General features: G+C 50.2%; 1 protein-coding gene across 5 annotated transcripts in view; it reads left to right on the top strand.

Moving 5' to 3' along the window:
- The window catches only part of LOC146273363 (histone deacetylase 7-like), a 46,054-nt gene that overhangs the window by 31,578 nt on the left and 4,476 nt on the right, over positions 1–10,000 (top strand). For 3 of the 5 annotated variants that reach the window (XM_084704604.1, XM_084704601.1, XM_084704602.1), the window contains exons 20-22: positions 640–759; positions 3,241–3,338; positions 9,013–9,131. In XM_084704604.1, coding sequence (XP_084560730.1) covers positions 640–759; positions 3,241–3,338; positions 9,013–9,131 — 337 coding nt within the window. Of the gene's footprint in view, positions 1–639; positions 760–3,240; positions 3,339–9,012; positions 9,132–9,677; positions 9,812–10,000 lie in introns of all 5 variants that reach the window. The other 2 variants (XM_084704599.1, XM_084704600.1) reach the window with 1 other exon arrangement.

The raw sequence follows: 10,000 nt of genomic DNA, 5'->3' as shown, positions 1-10,000 counted from the left end.
ACACACACACACACACGCGTATTGTCATGCACACAACACGGTAGCACACACACACAGTAGATCATCAAGGCTGAACTGCCGTCCCTGGTCCCCACATGAAATCTAAACAGTCATGCACAAACATAGACAGGTTATACTCACGCTACACAACATCACACACATTTATTGATATTAATCAGGGTGTCAGCAAACATGCCCGTCTCTGTACTCCATATGTGTCCTTGTGCATCGCCCGTCTTACACACACACACACGCAAACACACACACACACACGCAAACACACACACACACACGCAAACACAACATACACATGAAACGCAAGCAACAGGAATGATAATCACAACCAGTTTTTTCAATACTTACATTATGAAATGTTGCGTCTTGCAAATTAAAGTGTATTTCCATCCACTTGTAATTGTACTTTTCGTGATATAAATACCCATGGAGGTACCATGAAGGTTTTGTATCAATCACTTATTCACTATAAGTAAAACTAGCAGTGAAACTAAGTGTGAGTAAACTAAGTCAAAACTGCTGAATTGACTGTACTTTCAAATAAACTGATCGGAACTGAGCACCAGCACACACCTGACAACGAGAATGAATGGACCTACTGTCCCTCTCTCCTCCTATATCCAGGATGTTCACCATGGCAACAGTACCCAGGAAGTGTTCTACAATGACCCCAGTGTGCTCTTCATCTCCTTGCATCGCTATGATGATGGCAACTTCTTCCCTGGAAACGGAGGGCCAAATGAGGTTAGTCACAAAACAGGATATCTAATAGGCAGGTGCAGCTGTCAAATACATGCGTCAAGCTTTCCGTTTGGTGGATAGGGCTGTCAATTGAATGCGTCCGTCAGCTTTGTTGTTGGCAGATTTGAGGTATGATTGTCTTTATTTGATTAGGTTTGGGAATTGAATCAAAATGAACCACATTTATTAGGAGGTTGGATTGTAATAGACTTCCAATTCGCTTATTTAATTTAAATTATTATCATTTCCTTATTTTAATTTAAGCCAGCACAGAAAATATGGACAAGCCAACCACAATTCAATTGCAGATGTATCCCAACTCCCCTTTTCATTGTAGGTCTATGAAACGATTGTCACATATACACACACACCCCACCCACGCACCCCATATCCCATACCCCGCACACCCTAATGGACCTATCGTTCCACAAACAATAACCAGGATAAGAGCCGTCTCCATAACCTGTCTTGACAGGGGGGACTGAGGGAGGGGGGTGGGGAGCTGGAGGGGACAGGCGGCAGATGAAACGCTCAGGGGACTTGGATGTGGCTTTGCCCCTAAGTGGCTCCCCCGGACCTCCGTAGAGATGTGTGGTAAGCCGCTGGAGCCTGGTAGTCTTCCCTCCCCGCATCCCGTAGGTAGGAGACTCGCCAGGGGCCAGTGGCAGTGACGTCAGAAGCTCATGGTATGAGTGGACGTCGCAGGGCACCGCTGAGGAGAGGAGTTTGACTGTGCCCCAGCGTCCATTAAACATGAAAGACGGAAATGACAAAGGGAGGAAGGAGAGGAGGAACAACTGGAGTAATGGAGGATAAAGAGGAATTGTGTGTGTGTGTTGTCTTGGGGTTTTGTGTGTGTGTTCGCGAGACTAGTTGGCAGAGGGCAGAGTGGCTCATGTGTTTTGCATTTTCCCTGTGAACATCCCGTCCACAAGTGAACTCAGATTCTCGACTACGCACATGATTCCCTTCTCGCGCACACACTCGCACACATTCACATGCTCACACACATCCACACACTCATAGAAAATCACCAGACTTTGTTGCCAAGAGTGTGTCACTCACAACACTCCTCACCCTGACGTTGACTGATAGTAGAAGGCTCAGAGAATAGCTGAAAAGCTGCTTGCAGGACTACAAAGAGAAGCCAGGAATGTAGGGCCTTCTTGTTTTAAGACCTGGGTCTCGATTAATTCACCACCGCAAGTAGGGCTGGGTTGTATGGCCTCAAATTAATATCACGGTATAATTTTGCGCTATCAGAATATGTTCGTTTTTCTTAACATTTCTAGTTGGCTAGTCTACCAAAATTTAGATTTGGACGGGGTACAGCAGGTGTGTCGCATGAGTTGAATTTGTCCAACTTTTGCAGTGCTTTGCCACAAAAAAGAGCTAGGCTAATATAGCTTTCAACAGTACGTTTATGGGATAACAAGAGCACTTGGTTCAATATTTGTATTGAGCTAGATAACAAATTATTACATGGCTGTTGGCCTACAATAAAAAATCAAAATTCTAACTGAAAAACGCATTCTGGTAGATTGTTCATATTCCCACACATGCATGTTTTGCAGGTGGTGAAAAAGATTGCTAGTGTTTCCACCTTTGGCTTGCACAATTCGTCGACACAACTTTCAGGATATTGTTTGTTGGTCAACTTCAGATAACTTGAAAGCAAACCATTTCCAAACGACAGAAGAAGCCCCCCTTTTTTTTAACCAATTCTTACTCGTCCATCAAATCAACCCCACTGGTGTTATTTGCAGACATCTTTAACGCTTTCTTACAGTTACACTTGCCAACAAAAGCAGCTTACTCCAATTACTGTTTGCGTCCTCTGGAGTTGCGCATGGTTGTTTGTTGACTTTCGTTGGCACAATGTGTCCATGCTTGAAAGGTTTTTTAGTTAAAGATACAAATTTGAACTCAGGGAGTCGTCCCACGGTTGTGACCAACATTTTGTGCAATGGCCGTAAACACCACTTGTCAAATCCCAAAATATGTCCCTCTTCTGTCATAAAGCTGGAACCCCTGTTTGGGAATAGTTTTGTTGAGGCACTGAGTGATTTATAAGCACATTTGACAAATTGTATCAAAAATCAAAATCAAGCAATGTGGGTGTCAAATTAATGGCCAGCCGTCTTTCATTTAAAAACTGTAATCACTCCCTCATGGAGTGGAAATGCGATGCAGTCCTTCCTCATTTGCTGTAATGTCAAAGTTTGCAACTGTGGTGCTGATTTGGTGAATTGACAGTACTCTGCTATATAATAAAGCGACTTTCAACACAGCTCTATGGAGAAACATATAGCTTGAAAATATGGGTGAGTTTAGCACGTTAGCAACGCAATGACCCATGAAAACGTTAGGAAGGCGACCCTTTCTTAGCCTCTGTCTCTGTCGTCTGTCTCTCTCCCTTCTCTCTTTTGTATGCTTCTCTCTGTCTCTCTCCATCTGTCTCTCTGTCTCTCTCTCTCTGTGTAGGTGGGTGCGGGGACAGGTAAAGGCTTCAACGTCAACGTGGCCTGGACAGGGGGCCTGGACCCTCCCATGGGCGATGCTGAGTACCTGGCAGCATTCAGGTAACAGCAACAGCTACACCTTCCGTATCCAATCAAGAGATGGGACACGAGATGGATAATACCTTACTGATCAGGAATGATAACACGATGATAACCTAATAAGGTTATCAGTGAGTCTCAAGGCCTATAGTCATGTTTTTTTAACACAAAAAAACACCAGATATTTTAGAGATTATTAGACAAAGTGAGGCTATTGTCCCTAGAATCCATTTGTAGATAATTTTTACTTCGTTTGTAAATATTGACAAATATTGTACAATGAACTGTTGCATTCAGAACAAAGAGTATAACTATATGCATTCTATTTTATAAGAACTACAACAGAAAAGGGACATGGGACAGGCCCTAAAATACTTGAAACTTGACTTGAACTCCATCTCAAACACTTGGCTTGGACTTGCAAAAATGACTTGTGAACCAGTGTTGTAGCCTAGAATGAAAAAATGTCCCCACTGTCAATTACCCCTAGCATCCCTCCTCCGTCTATTTAGGCCTACAGTCTCACAGTTTATTTTACATAGGGGCACATGGTAAATCCTTGTGGGCGCACGGCGTATGCCTGCATATCGCGTCGACTACACCCCTGTTGTGAACATCTCTGATAACTCCCACCACATTTCTCCTCTCCACTTCATTCAAGCCACTTCCCCGAATGAATAGCTCAAAGTTGGTATGCGGCGCAGTGAACTGAGGGTTCCGTCAGCGACGCGGGCTCCCAGCAGGCGATTAAACATGATGTGAGGTCCCGCGCCACCGCCCCATACACTACACTCAGTGGGTGGCCCCCCTCCTCAAAACAGGCAGGATGCAAAAGGCTAATGACCTAGCCAGGCTCCTGTGTTTACAGCTAACGCTAATGCTAACTAAGTGGGATTTGAAGACTTTTCCCATGTGGACAGTTTTGGTGTGTGGTTTTAGGCAGGTTTCTCAAATTGTGGTACAGGCTGAAGAACCATCTTAGTGAATAGATTTCCAGACAAGTGGAAAACCAAATAGGAGTGATAGTTTTCAATGCTCAGTTTTACCTTTTAAATGTAACTACCATCCCAAGCATAGGTGTAGAAGGTGTTACCCAAAAGCTGTTACAAAAAGTTTGCTTTGCACCTTGACTACTAGTCATTCAACTGGAGGTGATCGACTTGCGAAAGACCTCGGCAGAATTGAGCACCAGTACCTCAAATGTGGAAAGTTACCACCCTTGTCTCGCACTCTCAAATATTGTGGAGCTCCAGTACATTAAAATGAACAGAAGTGGTGAGCACCGAAACCGGCCTGAAGTCTGAGTAAAACTCTTGATTCCAACATAGAATTTATGAATCTGCAGCTTAATCTGAGAAGATTTCATTCCAGCACTGGGTTCTATTTTGGACACTTTCTTGGACATCCCAGACAACCAAAATGATGCACCCAAAAAAAGGGGTGTGTAAAAAAAAAAAGGTTTTGTGGCTCATTTAATGTCGGTAAAAAGCAGAATATTGACTTACGAATACTGACATCTCAGTGGTTTCATCAGTTTTCCTGATTAGGAAAGCAGGGCCTTTCCTCTGCCTCCCATCGTCAGGTTCACCCCCTCTGGGGTCAGACCCCTAGCGTGTGTGTGTGTGTCACCCACATGGTTAGTGCGTGTGTTGAGAAGTTTGAAGTGAATCAAGGGGTTAGGATTTGATGTGGTGGGTTTTGTTGTGTAATCTGGAGGAGTCCCTCCATGCTTGGTGGTTTGAAAAACTCGAGTGTCATCAAGTGTATGCGTGTGTACATTGTGTCTATATGTGTGTGTACATGTATAACGGGACAAAATTAGCCAGAGGACCGAACTGTGTGTGGACGCGTGTGTGCATGAATACATGTGCGTCCGGTGTGTGTGTGTGATTTGTGTGCAGTCATGTTTGCTTGTGACCATGTGTGCACTTGTGTATCTGAGGGGACTGCAAGGTCTGGCGGCGTGCTTTCGGGTGCGTGTGTGTTGGGGTTGGGGGGGGGGGTTGGGGGGGGGGGGTGGCTGGGACTCTGTGTGGGAGGAGGTAGGAGGTTTGGGAAGGGGGGGGTGCATTGTTAGGGAATCCAAAGGCGGCGTAATTAAGCCCAATGGATCCCAGATGGCTGGCTGTCAGTGACGTGAGAAGAAGGACGAGCCCCTAATTAGAACCAGCCGCTCTAAAACGCCTTTGAACTGCCCGACGCAGAGAGAAGGAGGGGGAAAGAGGGAGGAAAAGGTAGAGAGAGAGAGAGAGAGAGAGAGAGAGAGAGAGAGAGAGAGAGAGAGAGAGAGAGAGAGAAACAGACAGAGAAAGAAGGCGGGGGGGGGGGGGGGTCGGAAGAGACAGATGGGGGAGAGGGGCTATAGAGAGAAGAGAGGGAGGAAGGCAAAAAAGAGAGAGGGAGTTCGAGAAGATTCAAATCGGGCCTGCGGAGTGTGCAGTCCATGGCTGCGGGAGCAGAGGAGCAGAAGGGGTGGAGGAGCAGAGGAGCAGAAGGGGTGGAGGAGGAGAGGAGCAGAAGGGGTGGAGGAGGAGAGGAGCAGAAGGGGTGGAGGAGGAGAGGAGCAGAAGGGGTGGAGGAGCAGAGGAGCAGAAGGGGTGGAGGAGCAGAGGAGCAGAAGGGGTGGAGGAGCAGAGGAGCAGAAGGGGTGGAGGAGGAGAGGAGCAGAAGGGGTGGAGGAGGAGAGGAGCAGAAGGGGTGGAGGAGGAGAGGAGCAGAAGGGGTGGAGGAGCAGAGGAGCAGAAGGGGTGGAGGAGCAGAGGAGCAGAAGGGGTGGAGGAGGAGAGGAGCAGAAGGGGTGGAGGAGGAGAGGAGCAGAAGGGGTGGAGGAGGAGAGGAGCAGAAGGGGTGGAGGAGCAGAGGAGCAGAAGGGGTGGAGGAGGAGAGGAGCAGAAGGGGTGGAGGAGGAGAGGAGCAGAAGGGGTGGAGGAGCAGAGGAGCAGAAGGGGTGGAGGAGCAGAGGAGCAGAAGGGGTGGAGGAGCAGAGGAGCAGAAGGGGTGGAGGAGGAGAGGAGCAGAAGGGGTGGAGGAGCAGAGGAGCAGAAGGGGTGGAGGAGGAGAGGAGCAGAAGGGGTGGAGGAGCAGAGGAGCAGAAGGGGTGGAGGAGCAGAGGAGCAGAAGGGGTGGAGGAGGAGAGGAGCAGAAGGGGTGGAGGAGCAGAGGAGCAGAAGGGGTGGAGGAGCAGAGGAGCAGAAGGGGTGGAGGAGGAGAGGAGCAGAAGGGGTGGAGGAGGAGAGGAGCAGAAGGGGTGGAGGAGGAGAGGAGCAGAAGGGGTGGAGGAGCAGAGGAGCAGAAGGGGTGGAGGAGGAGAGGAGCAGAAGGGGTGGAGGAGGAGAGGAGCAGAAGGGGTGGAGGAGGAGAGGAGCAGAAGGGGTGGAGGAGGAGAGGAGCAGAAGGGGTGGAGGAGCAGAGGAGCAGAAGGGGTGGAGGAGCAGAAGGGGTGGAGGAGCAGAGGAGCAGAAGGGGTGGAGGAGGAGAGGAGCAGAAGGGGTGGAGGAGGAGAGGAGCAGAAGGGGTGGAGGAGGAGAGGAGCAGAAGGGGTGGAGGAGGAGAGGAGCAGAAGGGGTGGAGGAGCAGAGGAGCAGAAGGGGTGGAGGAGCAGAGGAGCAGAAGGGGTGGAGGAGCAGAGGAGCAGAAGGGGTGGAGGAGCAGAGGAGCAGAAGGGGTGGAGGAGGAGAGGAGCAGAAGGGGTGGAGGAGGAGAGGAGCAGAAGGGGTGGAGGAGCAGAGGAGCAGAAGGGGTGGAGGAGCAGAGGAGCAGACGTGGTGGAGGAGCAGAGGAGCAGAAGGGGTGGAGGAGGAGAGGAGCAGAAGGGGTGGAGGAGGAGAGGAGCAGAAGGGGTGGAGGAGGAGAGGAGCAGAAGGGGTGGAGGAGCAGAGGAGCAGAAGGGGTGGAGGAGCAGAGGAGCAGAAGGGGTGGAGGAGGAGAGGAGCAGAAGGGGTGGAGGAGGAGAGGAGCAGAAGGGGTGGAGGAGGAGAGGAGCAGAAGGGGTGGAGGAGCAGAGGAGCAGAAGGGGTGGAGGAGGAGAGGAGCAGAAGGGGTGGAGGAGGAGAGGAGCAGAAGGGGTGGAGGAGCAGAGGAGCAGAAGGGGTGGAGGAGGAGAGGAGCAGAAGGGGTGGAGGAGCAGAGGAGCAGAAGGGGTGGAGGAGCAGAGGAGCAGAAGGGGTGGAGGAGGAGAGGAGCAGAAGGGGTGGAGGAGCAGAGGAGCAGAAGGGGTGGAGGAGGAGAGGAGCAGAAGGGGTGGAGGAGGAGAGGAGCAGAAGGGGTGGAGGAGCAGAGGAGCAGAAGGGGTGGAGGAGGAGAGGAGCAGAAGGGGTGGAGGAGCAGAGGAGCAGAAGGGGTGGAGGAGCAGAGGAGCAGAAGGGGTGGAGGAGGAGAGGAGCAGAAGGGGTGGAGGAGGAGAGGAGCAGAAGGGGTGGAGGAGGAGAGGAGCAGAAGGGGTGGAGGAGCAGAGGAGCAGAAGGGGTGGAGGAGGAGAGGAGCAGAAGGGGTGGAGGAGGAGAGGAGCAGAAGGGGTGGAGGAGGAGAGGAGCAGAAGGGGTGGAGGAGGAGAGGAGCAGAAGGGGTGGAGGAGCAGAGGAGCAGAAGGGGTGGAGGAGCAGAAGGGGTGGAGGAGCAGAGGAGCAGAAGGGGTGGAGGAGGAGAGGAGCAGAAGGGGTGGAGGAGGAGAGGAGCAGAAGGGGTGGAGGAGGAGAGGAGCAGAAGGGGTGGAGGAGGAGAGGAGCAGAAGGGGTGGAGGAGCAGAGGAGCAGAAGGGGTGGAGGAGCAGAGGAGCAGAAGGGGTGGAGGAGCAGAGGAGCAGAAGGGGTGGAGGAGCAGAGGAGCAGAAGGGGTGGAGGAGGAGAGGATCGAGGGAGAGCCATCCCAGAGGGTTTGAACAGAAAGTGTATGCTGCCGTCATGGTCAAGGACTCCACTTAGGAGATGTTCTAGTGCCAGTGGCTTTGATCTATTCCTTGTGGTCACCTTCATAAGCACCACAAAAGTAGCTTGTATTTCCTCCTCGTCATTCCACTTTTAGATACGTTATATAAAATGTGTCTACAGTTTTTGTATCTCTTGTTGACAGTGTGTGTCTTTAAAACCATTTTTTTTAAACAATACAAAATAATATTGTATTTGCCCCACATGGTACATTGACAAATATTCAGGTGTCGCTCCAGGAAGTTAATAATTCAAGTTGCAAACTGCAGAGTCACCACCGGGTATTTTTCCTATCACTTTTTCTTTTGCAGCCAAGCACATTTCCCCCCCATCCCCCCTGTCCTCCCCTAACTTAAAAGCATGTGATACAATCTGTAAAGTTTACATCCACTTTGGCTGCAGAACGCACACTAGTCACCTCATAAAATGCATTTGGACGCCACATTCCAGAAAGGTCCAGAGTACAACAAAGATTCTCCATTGAAAAGGCTGGAGAAGTCCTGTCGACTCCACTTAACGGAAAACCATCCCACATTGGGGTTCCGTGACATTCTTCTCAAAACCTCATGATCTAGCTTTCTGTCTTTCCTCTTTATCGCTAGATAACATGGATGATTAACAAGTTCAAGAGTTGGAGCTTGACATCTGTCATTTTATCTTCGAGTGTTCTTTGAGAGAGTATTTTCATTTTTTAATGACGTAATAGTAGATAAGATTAGTTTTTGGACAACAACAACAAAAAAAACGATTTGTTGTGCCCTCTGTGCTTCCAGAACGGTGGTGATGCCAATCGCCCATGAGTTCTCTCCGGACGTGGTGCTGGTTTCTGCTGGTTTCGATGCCGTGGAAGGACATCCCGCACCCCTGGGGGGCTACAAGGTGTCAGCCAAGTGTAAGCTCCGTCAGGCAACTTACTGTATACACACACACACAAGCATGCACAGACACGCAGGTCTTCTCACACACAGGGCTTGTGCTAAACACTGACCGTATTAGCTCGACATCAGCGTGCACATACGTACATGGACCCGATATGGGTAAACAAACATGCCGAAACAGAAGTCATTGCTTCTTATTCTGTGTTTGTCTGAGGAAACACGTTTGTATTAAGTGCGCGGTATATGGAAGCACAATGTCAAAGGCAATCGTCCCTTTGTCTACTTCCATCTTTGTTGACTTCTTGTGCTTAAAAGTATTTCCATGATTGACTTCCTGTCCTTCTTAGAGAAAATACATCTCTGTAAAACAAGCATTTGCATTGGCCAAGCTCATTATACCGCGGCCTTGACTGTGCATGTTTCTAGTTCAACTGTTCTTGTTCCATCTCCATCTGTTCCATTGGTATCTCCCTCCTTCTGGCTATTGTCAGCATGTCCTAGACTCACCCCCACCCCCCCTCCTCTTGGTATCTCCCACCCCCCCCACCCCACCCCCTTAGGTTTCGGTTTTCTGACGCGTCAGCTAATGGGCCTGGCGGGGGGGCGGGTGGTGATGGCGCTGGAGGGGGGCTACGACCTCACGGCCATCTGCGACGCCTCCGAGGCCTGCGTCAGCGCCCTGCTGGGCGTCGAGGTGAGGCTGGCGGGCACAGGGGGGGGCACGGGAGGGGGCAGGGGGGAGGGGGGGGGGCGTAATTGACAATGAGGAAGTAGATGTTTTTTCTTTGAATTCCTGTGTGGGGGGGGGGGGGGTTGCCATGCATGTGAAGCGATGCACGCAGGGATCGGATCATGTGAATAAACACATGCACAAGTGTGTTCT

The sequence above is a fragment of the Hypomesus nipponensis genome, chromosome 9, assembly GCF_054491055.1.
Source record: "Hypomesus nipponensis isolate SF chromosome 9, ASM5449105v1, whole genome shotgun sequence".
Classification (NCBI taxonomy): Eukaryota; Metazoa; Chordata; class Actinopteri; order Osmeriformes; family Osmeridae; genus Hypomesus; species Hypomesus nipponensis.
The sequence above is the reverse complement of the archived record's forward strand: the minus strand, read 5'-3'. Positions and strand labels throughout refer to the sequence as shown.